General features: G+C 44.6%; 1 protein-coding gene across 1 annotated transcript in view; it reads right to left on the bottom strand.

Annotated features, from left to right (window-relative positions):
- Nucleotides 1-17304, bottom strand: part of LOC111972962 (protein tyrosine phosphatase non-receptor type 14) — a 107700-nt gene that overhangs the window by 30831 nt on the left and 59565 nt on the right. The window contains exon 4 of the mRNA XM_070446775.1: nt 1340-1437. Coding sequence (XP_070302876.1) covers nt 1340-1437 — 98 coding nt within the window. The remainder of the gene's footprint in view (nt 1-1339; nt 1438-17304) is intronic.

The following is a 17304-nucleotide window of genomic DNA, read 5'->3' as shown; positions in this document are numbered from 1 at the left end:
TACACACACTGAGATCTACACCTAACTATACACACACTGAGACCCACACTGAGATCTACACTCAACTCACCAACTCATTGACATGAAACACATGAATAGAGTTCCAGTAACTTCCACCAGATTCCCAGGTTTGCAGAAATCCTTGTTGGAAAATTACAGATTTCCTGCTTATTCCCTCCTAATTCTGTGAATCTTCCAACTGGGTTTTCAGGAAAACCTGGGAATTCAGGCAAAGTTAATGGAATTTTTCTACCCTACACATGGAACACATACATCATCTAAGGATGTTATACGCTTTTAGAAAAACGGTGCTATCTAGAACCTTAAAGGGTTCTTCGGCTGTCCCCATAGGTAGAACCCTTTTGGTTCCAGGTAGAACCCTTTTGAGTTTCATGTTGAACCCTTTCCTTTTGGAGCCCTTTTTTTTCTAAGAGTGTACTCTTAAGGATATATGAACTATATAACACAAGGGAGAAACACCTTCAATAGGCATGGACAGGAACTGTGGTCGGATGACCTCAAAGATACATAGAAAGTAGAAACCCTTATAGCACCTACAGTATCTGTAGCAGGCATGCTCATGTCAACCCAGCCATACACACATATCCCTGGCCCTGTGATGTCATGTTGGGGTTTGGGTCCATCCTGGTTCATCCTACCCAACCCTCCATTGATAAAAGGAAATGACATACAGCTACTGTCTGTCTGGACAATGTACAGTACTATCTCCAGATACACAGAGGTAACTACATCCTTTAGGGCTGCTCTAATGTAATGTATGTCTGATATAGAGGGGTGTAGTGTAGAATCCATCCTCCCTACAGATAAGGTTCTTCCTGCCATGGCTAACCTTGGTGTTAGCGATAAGCTAACGACTGTTTACATTCCCCCGAGACACAGGGCCCAGGGACAGCAGGAGAGAGAGAGAGTGTGTATGTTTGTGTTGCGGGGTTGGAAGATTACAGGGTCACCAACAAGGCCAAGAAAGTGTGTGCGCGTGTCTGTGTGTGTGTGAATACGTGGATGTGTGTGTTTGCAAATGCACGCATGTGCATGCATGTGCGTGCGTGCGTTTGTGTGTGTGTGTGTTGTGGAAAGGAATCCTGATAGGAACTCAAGTGGACTCAGCTCTTCTGGCGGTATGCAGCCATATTAGGTAGTGAACCCAGGATGAGCTAAGAAAGTGTGAGTCTCTCTCTCTCTCTCTCTCTCTCTCTCTCTCTCTCTCTCTCTCTCTCTCTCTCTCTCTCTCTATCTCCCTCTGGACTTAGGGTTTAAGACATAAAACGAGGTTAGTGGTAAAGCTATGGGGTATACTCCTGTGTGTACTCTGTCTTACCTTGCACTGCTAGGCCTGCTAGTCTGATGCCCTGCTCTACGGTACAGTGGAGACGTCCATCCAGCACCTCCTTCTTCACCTGCAGGTAGTACTGATACCTAGCGAGAAGAGAAGTGTCACATACTGAGAGCATAAAAACACACAGTAAGGGACTTACTAAACACAAGAAGAAAGCAACATACAGATGTAGGATCTTAATTCGAGCCAGTTTGCTACAGAAGGAAAATAATCCTGCAGCAACAGGAAACGTGAATTATTATGTGGATTATAATTCATGAACATTTATTGTAGGTCTTCATCAAGTTGGACATTTCTAAGTGGAAATTACAAAYGTCAGAAGCCATTTGAAACCTCAAACACACTACATGTTTTACATTTCCTGCATTGCAGGAACGTTCTCCTGCAACAGGGTGATCAAATGAAGATCCTGTAGAAATGTTACCTGTAAACTCCGGTAGTACTAGCAATGGAAATATTACCACACTGTTACTAGGAATAAGTGAATCACTACTATGGAGGGTTGTAGCCACCAGCTTGTGCAACACTGACTCATGTTCTTGGTTGGAGTAGTGAACCAGCTATGTCTAGCTTGTGACTATCATTTGCGCGTGTTGGTAGTGACATCTATGTACTACTGGCGACTACATAAGACTGCTTGTAGTACTATACTTACTAGGCAGTCTCTGAAATCCCAATCCTAGGGCAGCAAAGCTGGAACATTGGTACATTGGAGACAAGACATTTGTCTAGAGCACTGGTATTCAAAGTTGGGATCGCGGGGGAACTGCAGTGGGGTCACAAAACAAAACAAAATTAAAAGTACAGATTCATGTACGGGACAATATACAACGTTTTTGTGAAATATCACGTATATTGAATAAATGTATTTATTGGTTCCTTTACATTTTGATAATGATGAAAATGTAATGCATTGAAGGTTTTTTTTGTGTAAAAATTKAAATGTACCGATTTTAAGGTTGTTTCATTAGATTTGGGGTGGGGTTGTGAGAATCTTTTGTGAAAAAATGGGGTCCCCCCTGAACAAGTTTGAATAACACTGGTCTAAAAAGACTACTAGCTAGGGCTCGGTGGGGCTGGGCTAGTGTTATTACTGTGGGTGGCTCGGCCACTGGTTTGCCAGAGGTAAGTTGATATGATACTTTTCAGACTTGGCCCAGAGCGACCTTCACAGAGTGTGGTTAGAGTGCCAAAATAAAGTGAAAGAACAGGACGAAACGTCCAGCTTTTCAGGGATTCCAAATCATTTCCCCCCCATTTTAGGCCTTGATTCAATTTTGTGTTTGACTTTTGGGCAGGGTGAAGTAGTCACACAAGGCCACACATTAGAGAAGAGAGAGAAGAGAGGGGGAGAGTGAGAGAATGAGGCAAAGAGAGAGGGTAGTTAATGAGAGGGAGGGGGAGAGAAGGAAAGTGTGAGAGAAAGTCAAAACGGTCCATTATCAAAACACAGCAGTGTCAGGGGTGAGTCCAGCTGACCAGTTTCAGCTGCAAAGAACTTGCTGGTTTCCTGTTTGTTGCCATGGCTACCACAGTGAGTGTTTCCACTGGAGGCTGTGAGACACCTTTTTACAACACCACACACACACACACACACACACACACACACACACACACACACACACACACACACACACCCACACACACACACACCACACACACACACACACACACACACACACACACACACACACACACACACACACACACACCACCACAGAACACAGGGCAGTGGGGAGTTCATAGGGGAACATGCATCAGGCTGTACATGCCAGAGTCTACAAACTGTGGTCTGGAAATCACCAAGCCATCCCTGCATGCTTAGTCACTCCAGCCTGCTATAGACAAGTGCAGTTCTGTTGAAGTTAGCCACACAGGGGAAGTCCAGGGATAACCCATAGAGAGAGAATGTCATGAGCAAGACTTGTTCAAGTCACCTGTAAACTAGAAACCACTATAATCTGCCACGGTCTTACTGTGTTCTTAAACTTCTTTGTCTCTCTACCTTACTTAATAATTCTCAAACTCTTCTCTATTCCTCTCTCTCTCTCTCCCCCTGCCTTGTCTCCCCTTCTCTCTTTCTTTTCTCACCTATCTCTCCCTCCTCCCCCCTCTCTCTCCTCGCACTCTTCCTCTCTTCTCTCAGGTTCTTTTTTTAGCTCCACTGTGTGTACTCGGGGTCTATAATCTGACCGCGCCCTTCTCCCTCACCCTGTCATTACACCGGCTGGCTGAGCTGCCATTCTGTTCCCCTGGCAACCCTCTAATTAGCTAACCCCTGGATGGGGAGGAGCCCACAGTGGTCAAGTGGGCGGTGCTTCAGCAGGAAAACACTGCAGAGGTTCTGGAATGGGTTCTAGTTATGTTGCGTGAATGTTCCCTCAACGCTTAACACCCTCTTGGGTCAGAGGGGAAATGGTGTCTCAGTGCGGTTGTCTCTTTCTCTTAGGCAGAAGGATAACAACATTATGATGTTTATATTTATATATGTGAGCAGCCATGGTAGAGTGGCAGACTGTAAACTGTAGACATGATGATTGAGAAGCAAGCCAGGCCTCTTAAAGTAAACCGTCTTCAGCACAATTACATCTCTTCAAGGATAAATTAAGTTTTATAGATTTGAATTGAATCAGACTGAAAGAGAGCATGAAATGGTCCTGTACAGTCCTTAGAGTCAACAGTGTCTGCTGGTTGATTTTTATCTCACCCGGTTGGTTACTCATGCTTAGAAAACCAGGTGTTTAGGACACACCTGGTATTAGGGCAATACGGGCAAAATATCCTATCACAATATTTTTCTCATTTTTGACGGCATGACGGTATTTTATGTTTTTTAATAATAAAGTTCTAAATATACTTAATGAGTAGTGCATGACACTGAGGTGGCAACACGTTTTAATGGGTCTTTCTCTCTTCTGATCTGTTTTATACTGTTCATCAAACATCAACCCAAAATTATTTCTGCATTTTCTTCACCCAGGTGTTATCATTTCCCCACGGTACCACATTTGTTTTGTSTTTGTATGCCTCTATTTTGTGAAAAAGTAACTTTTCCTTTATAAGAAGAATTATTCCCCAGCAAACTGGGAACATTCCCAGCTAAGATTCCCATTAACTTCTAATTAGGGTTTTATCTAACAGTAGGATGATAACCACCACATAAAATAATATTTTTGATAACATTTTTTTTTAAATTCTTATTAAAAAACATGTACTAAAATTGGTAACACTTTACAATATGGTTCCATTATAAAGGGTTTGTAATTACATTATTAACGGTTAATTAATCATTTGTAAATGCATTATAACAAATTGGTCAAAATAGTGTGATTGCTAGTCAGCGCTTGCTAAATAGTGAGCCACTATTTACCTCCAGCTATTAACCATTTATAAATGCACTTACAAATGTGCATAATATTGAACCCTTATGTATCTTCATTCAACCTTATTTTCAATGGTTGCACAGTTAAACAATAGTTATTTTCTCACTTTTGATGTTTGGTTTTCAGACCAGTGGTCAACTCCCATGTGATGTGTCTTGCCCCACATTTGAAACCCTGATTGGTACACTTCTTTATTCCAAAAATGATGGCCTTATCTGAAGATCTCAAGCCATATTATTGATGTGGTGATTACAGCCTCAAGCCTTCTTGGGTATGATGTTACAAGCTTGGCACACCTGTATTTGGGGAGTTTCTCCCATTCTTCTCTGCAGATCCTCTCAAGCTCTGTCAGGTTGGATGGGAGCGTCGCTGCACAGCTATTTTCAAGTCTCTCCARAGATGTTTGATTGGGTTCAGGTCCGGGCTCTGGCTGGGCCACTCAAGGACATTCAGAGACTTGTCCCAAAGCTACTCCTGCRTTGTCTTGTCTGTGTGCTTAGGGTCGTTGTCTTGTTAGAAGGTGATCATGGTACAAGTCATTTGTAACTCTTATAATAGTGTCAGGGAATGCCATCCCAGTGTATGTTCAAGTATTATTACACCACAATGACATCATAATTGAGCTCAGGTGCATCCTCTTTCTATTGATCATCCTTGAGATGTTTCTACAACTTGATTGGTGTCCACCTGTGGTCAATTCAATTGATTAGACATAATTTGGAAAGGCACACACCTGTCTATGTAAGGTCCCACAGTTTGAGGTCCTAAGCGTTCATCAAGGAGCTCTCTGTACTTCACTCCGTTCATCTTTGCCTCGATCCTGACTAGTCTCCCAGTCCCTGCTGCTGAAAAACATCCCCACAGCATGATGCTGCCTCCACCATGCTTCACCGTAGGGATGGCGACAAGTTTCCTCCAGACGTGACGCTTGGCATTCAGGCCAAAGAGTTCAATCTTGGTTTCATAAGACCAGTGAATTGAGTTTCTCATGGTCTGAGAGTCTTTAGGTGCCTTTTGGCATCTCCAAGCGGGCTGTCATGTGCCTTTTACTGAGGAGTGGCTTCCATCTGGCCACTCTACAGTAAATGCTTGATTGGTAGAGTGCTGAAGAGATGGTTGTCCTTCTGGAAGGTTCTCCCATCTCCACAAAGGAACTCTGGAGCTCTGTCAGAGTGACCATCTGGTTCTTGGTCACCTCCCTGATCAAGGCCCTTCTCCCCCGATTGCTCATTTTGGCCGTTTGGACATTCAGTGTTCAGAGCTTTATGGTTATCTTATTTTTCCATACTTATATTCCCACACTTTCTCAGCCCCCCAAATATCAGATGTGTGTGTTTCACCTCACCACACTCCTTCAGCAAAGACAGGTTTGTTGTCTTCAGCTCACAGTTTGCTCTAGTGTATCCTCAACTCAAGAGGCCTACTCCCCCCCGACACAAAAAAAAACATCCAGACAACCTCCTCACACAGAGAGGCCGCGTCCACCACCGCACCCCCAGACGGGGCCAGCCGGTGTGTGTGGGAGGTGGGGGGATTCTGTGCTTTTACATGGTATTATCATTGAACCGACAGAGGGTAAAATGTGTGTCTGTGGGGGACAGCTCTGATAACAAGCTGAACAAAGATGGGATTTCAAGGCTGTATATGCTGCTGCCCCCATGGCTCACTGGGGCCAGGTGATGAGGTCTGGTCTGGATTAAGGGGTTGGACATTTCCAGCATGGTGTATAGGGTTTGGACAATACACAGCGGCTAACATTAGCAGAGTTAGACGCTAATGTGATTTGGTGTATCGTGAGTTTGGTTCCTTCAGGCAGAGGGAGACAGATAGAGAGAAAAAGACAAACAGACACAATCCATGCTGTTGAACACTTCTCCCTTTTCCTCTGAGATGACTGAGTTTACACATAACATGGTTTATGAGAGGAACTCTCACATTAGCCAATGCCCCAACACCTCATCCCCACCTAACCCTAGTTAACCCTACCTCTGTGATTTTCACAGCTGCAGAGAGAGATGGAATGAAGGAGGGAGGGATCTAGTATCAGGTTTCACATCAAAAGCACCCTGCTTCACTTCAAAGATACTATTCACAACTGAAACCATTGCCGGAACTGAAGCCAACCAATCTTATCTGTGTGTTACAACCTTAGTTCCCTTTTCCCTTCCTCCTCTCCCTCTTCCATCTCTTTCTCATTCCCTCAATACTCCTCTCCCCCCTCACCCTCTATTGCCCCCCCCCCCAGGCCAGGTGTGTAAGCAATAGAATGACCGCCCAGCTCGTTGCTATGGGAGACGCCACGACACCAAAGACATGGGTCACTGGTTTTACACTCATCCTGTGAATGAATCTGTAAGCCTTTCTAACAGATTAAAAGTTGTATAAAGTTGCCCCAGGGCACTGATCTAAGGTTAGTTTGTGTACCCCCTCCCTAAGGATTAATGTTAGGATTGGGCTAAGGTAAACTGATCTTAGATCTGTGCCTAGAGCAACTTGTACCTGGAGCAGCAGACTGCTGCCAGGAGGACCCAGCTGGCTGCTAAGGCACTCATACCTGTTCTACGCATTATAATGACTGTAGAATGAAGGGGTGAGGAGTTACAAATGATGCTGCTGAAGGCTGTTAAAGAAAGTGGATTGATCGTCGGGCTTTACTGAACAGATTCTTGGAGACGAGCGGGAGGGTGTGTGTGTGTCAGGGAGGGTGTGTGTGTGTGTCAAGGAGACATTTACCGCRGCCCCCCACCTCAACCCGACTCCCAAACCCCTGCCTAGCACTTCTGCTGGGAGGAATGTGTGGTCCTCCTCCCTCCTCCTCCACTCCCTCCTCTCCTCCTACGGTTGTGCCAACATTCCACACGGACTCCTAACCACAAACCAGAGAGAGAGAACTTTAACTATTTGCACCCCATTATAACACTGTACATATCCCTAATATTATATTATGTCTATTCCTTTGAAACTTCTGTGAGTGTAATGTTTACGGTTCATTTTTTATTATTTATTTCACTTTAGTTTATTATCTATTTCACTTGATTCCCATGCCAATAAAGCCCTTTAATTTGAATTGAATTGTTGACGAGGTATTTCATACTATAATACTAGAGTATGTGTAGCATGTTCAGTCCTGTCCACTGCCCAACCCCTAACTACATGTAAATACACTGAAGCGATTTCATAGAATGATTGCTGTGAACACACACACCACAACACACACACACACCACACACCACACACACACACACACACACACACACCACACACACCACACACACACACACACCACACACACACACACACACACACACACACACACAACACACACACACAACACACACAGTTAAGTCAGAAGTTTACACTAAGTTGACTGTGCCTTTAAACAGCTTGTAAAATTCCAGAAAATATTCAAGGCTTTAGAAGCTTCTGATAGGCTAATTGACATCATTTGAGTCAATTGGAGGTGTACCTGTGGATGTATTTCAAGGCCTACCTTGAGTGCCTCTTTGCTTGACATCATGGGAAAATCAAAAGAAACCAAACAARACCTCAGRAAARAAAATGTAGACCTCCACAAGTCTGGTTCATCCTTGGGAGCAATTTCCAAATGCCTGAAGGTACCACGTTCATCTGTACAAATAATAGTATGCAAGTATAAACACCATGGGACCACGCAGCCTTCATACCGCTCAGGAAGGAGACGCCTTCTGTCTCCTAGAGATGAATGTACTTTGGTGCGAAAAGTGCCAATCAATCCCAGAACAACAGCAAAGGACCTTGTGAAGATGCTGGAAGAAACAGGTACAAAAGTATCTATATCCACAGTAAAACGAGTCCCATATCGACATAACCTTTTAAGGGCGCTCAGCAAGGAAGAAACCACTGCTCCAAAACCGCAATAAAAAAGCCAGACTATGGTTTGTAACTGCACATGGGGACAAAGATCGTACTTTTTGGAGAAATGTCCTCTGGTCTGATAAAACAAAAAAAGAACTGTTTGGCCATAATGACCATCGTTATGTTTGAAAGAAAAAGGGGGAGGCTTTGAAGCACACCGTGAAGCACGGGGGTGGCAGCATCATGTTGTGGGGGTGCTTTGCTGCAGGAGGGACTGGTGCACTTCCCAAAATAGATGGCATCATTAGGGAGGAAAATTATGTGGATATATTGAAGCAACATCTCAAGACATCAGTCAGGAAGTTAAAGCTTGGTCGCAAATGGGTCTTCCAAATGGACAATGACCCCAAGCATACTTCCAAAGTTGTGGCAAAATGGCTTAAGGACAACAAAGTCAAGGTATTGGAGTGGCCATCACAAAGCGCTGACCTCAATCCTATAGAACATTTGTGAGCATATATTAAAAAGTGTGTGCGAGCAAGGAGGCCTACAAACCTGACTCAGTTACACCAGCTCTGTCAGGAGGAATGGGCCAAAATTTACCCAACTTCTTGTGGGAAGCTTGTGGAAGGCTACCCGAAACGTTTGACCCAAGTTAAACAATTTACAGGCAAGGCCAATCAAATACTAATTTAGTGTATGTAAACTTCTGACCCACTGGGAATGTGATGAAAGAAATAAAAGATGAAAGAAATCATTCTCGCTACTATTATTCTGACATTTCACATTCTTAAAATAAAGTGGTGATCCTAACTGACCTAAAACAGGGAAATTTTACTAGGATTAAATGTCAGGAATTGTGAAGAACTGAGTTTAAATGTATTTACCTAAGGTGTATGTAAACTTCCGACTTCAACTGTATATACGCCTGACTCCCATGTCAAACAGCACACTCTGACTTATGAACAACCTTTCCCACATCCAGTCAAGCAGCAGCCGCAAATTCAGCAGCTCAGTGCTATCAGACTCACGGTGGGAACCTGTGTGTGTGTGTGTGAATCTGAGATGGCAGACACTGCTGCCCTGTCTACACACTGACCCCTGCATGCCCTTTTCACAGCTAGCTCACACTCCCTCTCTCTTTCTCCCACTCTCTCTACCTTGCTCTCTCTCTCCCTCTGTCTCTCTCCCTCTCTCAATTCAAAGGGCTTTATTGGCATGGGAAACATGTTTACATTGCCAAAGCAAGTGGAATAGCTAATGAACAAAAGTGAAATCAACAATCAGTAATGAACATTACACATTACACTCACAWAATATTACTGGCTATATGCAGTGTTTTAACAATATGCAAAAATGTGAAACATGAAAGAGAAAATAAATAGACATATACAGCACCTTCAGAAAGTATTCACACACCTTGACTTATTCCTCATTTTGATGTGTTACAGCCTGAATTTAAAATGGATTAAATATTTTTTTTCTCTCACCCATCTGCACACAATACCCCATAATGACAAAGTGAAAACGTGTTTTTAGAAGTTTTTGCAAATGTATTGGAAATTAAATACATACATTTCTAATTTACAAGTACTCACACCCCCGAGTCAATACATGTTAGAATCACCTTTGGCAGCAATTACAGCTGTGAGCCTTTCTGGGTAAGTCTCTAACAGCTTAGCACACCTGGATTGTACAACATTTGGCCATTATTCTTTAAAAGATTCTTCAAGCTCTGTCAAGTTGATTGTTGATCATTGCCATACAGCCATTTTCAAGTCAAGCCATAGATGATTTTCAAGCCGATTTAAGTCTAAACTGTAACTAGGCCACTCAGGAACATTCAATCATCGCGGTAAGAAACTCCAGTGTAGACTTCAGCTAGTGTTTTATGTTATTGTCCTACTGAAAGGTGAATTTGTCGCCCAGTGTCTGTTGGAAAGCAGACTGAACCAAGTTTWCATCTAGGATTTTGCCTGTGCTTATAGCTGTATTTCGTATATTTATATCCCCTAGTCCTTGCTGATGACAAGTATACACATAACATGATACAGCCATTACCATGCTTGCCAAGGCAGCAGCTACTCTTCCTGGGGTCCAGCAAAAATTTAGGCAGTATAATACATTACAATAAAAAACGTTAACATTAAAATACATTTGACAAAATATTTCACAAGACATTAAGTGTGTGCCCTCAGGCCACTACTCTACTACAACACACAATCCGGGTGTACATGTGTGTATAGTGTGTATGTTATACTGTATGTGTGTTGTACCTATGTGTGTGTCTCTTCACAGTCCTCGCTGTTCCATAAAGTGTATTTTTATCCATTTTATTAAATCAGATTTTACTGCTTGCGTGAGTTACTTGATGTGGAATAGAGTTTAGAGGGCGACCGATTAATTGGCATGGCCGATTCGCGAAAAAAGCACAATCGTTGCACGAATGTACCTAACCATAATGTCACGACTTCCGCCGAAGTTGGTGCCTCTCCTTGTTCGGGCGGCGTTCGGCGCTCGTCGTCACCGGCTTTCTAGCTGCCACCGATCCATGTTTCTGTTTTCCATTTGTTATGTCTTGAGTGTACACACCTGGTTCCCATTTAGTTATTAATATTTCCCTATTTAACCCTCTGGTTCCCAGTATGTGTTGTGCGTGATTGTTCCTGTTATGTGTTAGTCTTCCGTGTTAAGGTTTGTTATTCCCTACGTGGATTTATTTGTTTTGTATATTTTTCCCCCGAGTAAAGTACGTTATTTTTACTCAGTTCTGTTTCCTGCGCTTGACTCCGTCCTCACCTATACACCACTAACGCTGACACATAAACATCAATGCCTTTCTTAAAATCAATACACAGAAGTATATATTTTGAAACCTGCATATTTAGTTAAAAGAAATTCATGTTAGCAGGCAATATTAACTAGGGAAACTGTCACACTTCTCTTGCGTTCATTGCATGCAGAGTCAGGGTATATGCAACAGTTTRGGCCTCCTGGCTCGTTGCAAACTAATTTGCCAGAATTTTACATAATTATGACATAACATTGAAGGTGCAATGTAACAGAAATATTTAGAATTTGTGTTCCACCCATTCGATAAAACACAGAACGGTTCCGTATTTCACTGAAAGAATAAATGTTTTGTTTTCTAAATGCTAGTTTCCGGATTTGACCATATTAATGACCAAAGGCTCGTATTTCTGTATTTATTATATTATAATTAAGTCTACGATTTGATAGAGCAGTCTGACTGAGCGGTGGTAGGCGGCAGCAGGCTCGTAAGCATTCATTCAAACTTTTCCGCGTTTGCCAGCAGCTCTTAGCAATGCTTGATGCACAGCACTGTTTATGACTTCACGCCAATCAACTCCTGAGATTAGGCTGGCAATACTAAAGTGCCTATTAGATCATCCAATAGTCAAAGGTATATGAAATTGTCACGATCGTTATAATAAGTGGACCAAAGCGCAGCGTGATCTGGGTTCCACATCTTTTTATTACAAAGTAAAACTCACAGCAAAACAAAACAATAAGTCTCAAACGAAACGTGAAGCTAATAATAGTGCTAACAGGCAACTATCCATAGTCAAGATCCCACAAAGCACAAAGGGGAAATGGCTGCCTAAATATGATCCCCAATCAGAGACAACGATAAACAGCTGCCTCTGATTGGGAACCATACCTGGCCAACATAGAAATATAAATCACCTAGATGACCCACCCTAGTCACACCGTGAATCGTCGCCAGATCCCCCGGACTGTGGATCGTCGCCGGGGGTACCGGGCCGTAGATCRTCGCCGGGGATTCCGGACCGTGGATCGTCGCCGGGGATTCCGGACCATGGATCGTCGCCGGGGACTCCGGACCGTGGATCGTCGCCGGGGACTCCGGACCGTGGATCGTCGCCGGGGGCTCCGGACCGTAGATCGTCGCCGGGGACTCCGAACCGTGGATCATCGCCGGAGGCTCCGGACTGGGAACCCTCGCAGGAGGCTCTGGACTGCATACCGTCGCTGGAGGCTCTGGACTGCCGACCGTCGCTGGAGGCTCTGGCCTGCCGACCGTCGCTGGAGGCTCTGGACTGGGAACTGTCGCCGGAAGCTTGGTGCGTGAGGCCGGCACCTCAGGACGGGTGCGGGGAGGAGGCACAGGACGTACTGGACTGTGGAGGCGCACTGGAGGCCTGATGCGTGGGGCAGGTACATGTGGCACCGGGCTGGTGACACGCACCTCAGGGCGAGTGCGGGAGGAGGCACAGGACGTGCTGGACTGTGGAGGCGCACTGGAGGCCTGATGCGTGGGCCGGTACAGGTGGACCGGGCTGGTGACACGCACCTCAGGGCGAGTGAGGGGAGGAGGCACAGGACGTACTGGACTGTGGAGGCGCACTGGAGGCCTGATGCGTGGGGCAGGTACATGTGGCACCGGGCTGGTGACACGCACCTCAGGGCGAGTGCGGGGAGGAGGCACAGGATGTACTGGACTGTGGAGGCGCACTGGAGACCTGGTGCGTATAGCCGGCATCAAGTGTACCGGAACTTTAACACACTTCTCAGGACGAGTACGGAGAGTTGGCACAGGACGTACTGGGCTGGGAAGGCGTACTGGAGACCTGGTACGTATAGCCGGCATCACTTGTACCGAACTTTAACACACTTCTCAGGATGAGTACGGAGAGCTGACTCAGGTGGCTTTAAATCGATCACACGCTCCTTATGGCAAATGTCGTGCAGTCTCCCACCAATTCAATAACTCTCTCATTTCTCTCTCCTCCACATTCTCCCTCAACTCACTGACAGTCTCTGGTTCACTCCCCTCAACTTTCGCCGCCCACTAGTCGCTCAATCTGTCCCAATATTCCTCCTCGGTCTCTGACTCACCCCTCAGCGTCGCCGACCACTCCGTGTGCCACACCCCCAAAAACATTTTGGGCTGTCTTTTGGGCTTGCGTCGTGGCCGCGAACCCCGGTGTCGTCGTTATTGCTCCCTCGCTGCTTCCGCCTGCTTCCATGGCAGGCTTCTGTCTCCTGCCATAATCTCTTCCAACGTCCAGGATGTCCTCCACTCCTGGCTTTCCTCCTGGGCACGCTGCTTGATCCGTTGTTATTGGGATCTTCTGTCACGATCGTTATAATAAGTGGACCAAAGCGCAGCGTGATCTGGGTTCCACATCTTTTTATTACAAAGTGAAACTCACAGTGTTGTATAGCACACTGTATTACGTATAGAACTAATATAAGGACATGACATGAGACGGGAGTAGAAAGTAACGTGGGCATTGTTTCACAGGAAGAACATTCCAAGCATTTCAACGTAGGTACGCAAGGGGGGATTACAGGTGCCCTAAAGGGACAAAACTAGAATATCAATACACAACATATTCCTCCCCCTTTACCTTTGATGACTCATAAGGAAAAAGTTAATATTCACTGTTTTCTTTTTAACATAGGTTCTCTTAATGTAAATAAATGAACTTTTCAGAATAACCTTTTCTAAATAAGGGAAAGAGGGTAGACTGCCCCAGTTCCTAGACTTAACCCTGGGGTGTATTCTGCCCCAATGTCGGAGGTTAGTCTGAACTAAATAGTCAACCGTCCACTTTGGAGCTTTGCAGTAGTTCCGAGCAAGAACTCTCTCTCCAGCCATGAAGTTTCTGTATTTTGCTTTTCTCCGTCTGTCACGTTCCTGACCTGTTTTCTGTTAGTTTGTGTATGTGTTAGCTGGTCAGGACGTGAGTTTGGGTGGGCAGTCTATGTTTTCTGTTTCTATGTTGGTTAATGGGTACCTAATATGGTTCTCAATTAGAGGCAGGTGGTTTTCATCTCCTCTGATTGAGAATCATATTAAGGTAGGTGGTGTCACATTGTTTGTTTGTGGGTGGTTGTCTCCTGTGTCAGTGTCTGTCTATGTTGCACCATACGGGACTGTTTCGGTTTGTTTGTTCATTTTGTTYGTTCGGTTTTTATGTAGTCATTTCCCTGTTYGTGCGTTCTTCGTGTTACATGTAAGTTCTTACGTCCAGGTCTGTCTACATCGTTTGTTGTTTTGTTAGTTATATCAAGTATAGTTCGTTTTCGTCTTCGTCTGTTTTGTTTAATAAATTATCATGTCTTATCACAACGCTGCGCCTTGGTTCAATCCCTGCTCCTCCTCTTCGGATGAAGAGGAGGAGGAACGCCGTTACATCCCTGAGCTAACCTCTCTATCTGAGCTACCTCTCTATCCTGAGCTATCCCTCTGTCCTGAGCTACCTCTCTGTCCTGAGCTACCTTGTCCGGAACTGTCCTTTATCTTGGTGTTGACCCTTAAATTAGGTGGGGGAAATAAGAGGGTGGTCATTCTAAGGGGGAGACGTAAGCTGGGATTGACTATGGTGGGTGGGGACCTCGCCCAGCAGCCTGAGCCACCACCGTGTCAGATGCCCACCCAGACCTCCCTAGAACTTTTGGTGGTGCGTTCGGAGTACGCACCTTGAGGGGGGTTATGTCACGTTCCTGACCTGTTTTCTGTTAGTTTGTGTATGTGTTAGCTGGTCAGGACGTGGAGTTTGGGTGGGCAGTCTATGTTTTCTGTTTCTATGTTGGTTAATGGGTACCTAATATGGTTCTCAATTAGAGGCAGGTGGTTTTCATCTCCTCTGATTAAGAATCAATTAAGGTAGGTGGTGTCACATTGTTTGTTTGTGGGTGGTTGTCTCTGTGTCAGTGTCTGTCTATGTTGCACCATACGGGACTGTTTCGGTTTGTTTGTTCATTTTGTTGTTCGGTTTTTATGTAGTCATTTCCCTGTTCGTGCGTTCTTCGTGTTACATGTAAGTTCTTACGTCCAGGTCTGTCTACATCGTTTGTTGTTTTGTTAGTTACAGTGGGGAGAACAAGTATTTGATACACTGCCGATTTTGCAGGTTTTCCCTACTTACAAAGCATGTAGAGGTCTGTAATTTTTATCATAGGTACACTTCAACTATTGAGAGACGGAATCTAAAACAAAAATCCAGAAAATCACATTGTATGATTTTTTAAGTAATTAATTTTGCATTTTTATTGCATGAATAAGTATTTGATACATCAGAAAAGCAGAACTTATATTTGGTACAGAAACCTTTGTTTGAATTACAGAGATCATAACGTTTCCTGTAGTTCTTGACTAGGTTTGCACACACTGCAGGCAGGGATTTTGGCCCACTCCTCCCTACAGATCTTCTCCAGATCCTTCAGGTTTCGGGGCTGTCGCTGGCAATACGGACTTTCAGCTCCCTCCAAAGATGTTCTATTGGGTTCAGGTCTGAAGACTGGCTAGGCCCCTCCAGGACCTTGAGATGCTTCTTACGGAGCCACTCCTTAGTTTGCCATGGCTGTTGTCTTCGTGTCGTTGTCTTGCTGGAAGACCCAGCCACGACCCATCTTCAATGCTCTTACTGAGGGAAGGAGGTTTGTTGGCCAAGATCTCGCGATACATGGCCCCATCCATTCTCCCTCAATACGGTGCAGTCGTCCTGTCCCCTTTGCAGAAAAGCATCCCAAAGAATGATGTTTCCACCTCCATGCTTCACGGTTGGGATGGTGTTCTTGGGGTTTGTACTCATACTTCTTCTCCTCCAAACACGGCGAGTGGAGTTAGACAAAAAAGCTCTATTTTTGTCTCATCAGACCACATGACCTTCTCCCATTCCTCCTCTGGATCATCCAGATGGTCATTGGGCAAAACTTCAGACAGGCCTGGACATGCACTGGCTTAGCAGGGGACCTTGCGTGCGCTGCAGGATTTTAATCCATGACGGCGTAGTGTTGTTACTAATGGTTTTCTTTTGAGACTGTGGTCCCAGCTCTCTTCAGGTCATTGACCAGGTCCTGCCGTGTAGTTCTGGCTGATCCCTCACCTTCCTCATGATCATTGATGCCCCACGAGGTGAAATCTTGCATGGAGCCCCAGGACCGAGGGTGATTGACCGTCATCTTGAACTTCTTCCATTTTCTAATAATTGCGCCAACAGTTGTTTCCTTCTCACCAAGCTGCTTGCCTATTGTCTGTAGCCCATCCCAGCCTTGTGCAGGTCTACAATTTTATCCCTGATGTCCTTACACAGCTCTCTGGTCTGTGGCATTGTGGAGAGGGTTGGAATCTGTTTTGATTGTGTGTGGACAGGTGTCTTTTATACAGGTAAACGAGTTCAAACAGGTGCAGTTTAATACAGGTAATGAGTGGAGAACAGGAGGGCTTTCTTAAAGAAAAACTAACAGGTCTGTGAGAGCCGGAATTCTTACTGGTTGGTAGGTGATCAAATACTTATGTCTTGCAATAAAATGCAAATTAATTACTTAAAAATCAATAACAAGGCGCCAAAAAAACTTCCCAAAAAAACACCCCTAAAAAAACCAAAGCCAAACCCTACAAAAAAACATCCGGACACCCCCGGAGCAAGTCCCCAAGACACCGAGCTTCGATCCAGATACCACGCACCCCTAACGGCGCACGTGTAACTCGCATGCCAAAACCACATCAAAATGTGATTTTTCTGATTTTTGGTGTTTAGTTCCGTCTCTCACAGTTGAAGTTGTACCTATGATAAAAGATGACAGACCTCTACATGGCTTGTAAGTAGGAAAACTGCAAAATCGGACAGTGTATCAAATAGCTTGTTCTCCCCACTGTTATCAAGTATAGTTCGTTTTCGCTCTTCGTCTGTTTTGGTTCTAATAATTGATCATTGTCTTTATCAAAGCGCTGGC

Source organism: Salvelinus sp. IW2-2015, linkage group LG14 (assembly GCF_002910315.2).
Source record: "Salvelinus sp. IW2-2015 linkage group LG14, ASM291031v2, whole genome shotgun sequence".
Classification (NCBI taxonomy): domain Eukaryota; kingdom Metazoa; phylum Chordata; class Actinopteri; order Salmoniformes; family Salmonidae; genus Salvelinus; species Salvelinus sp. IW2-2015.
The sequence above is the reverse complement of the archived record's forward strand: the minus strand, read 5'-3'. Positions and strand labels throughout refer to the sequence as shown.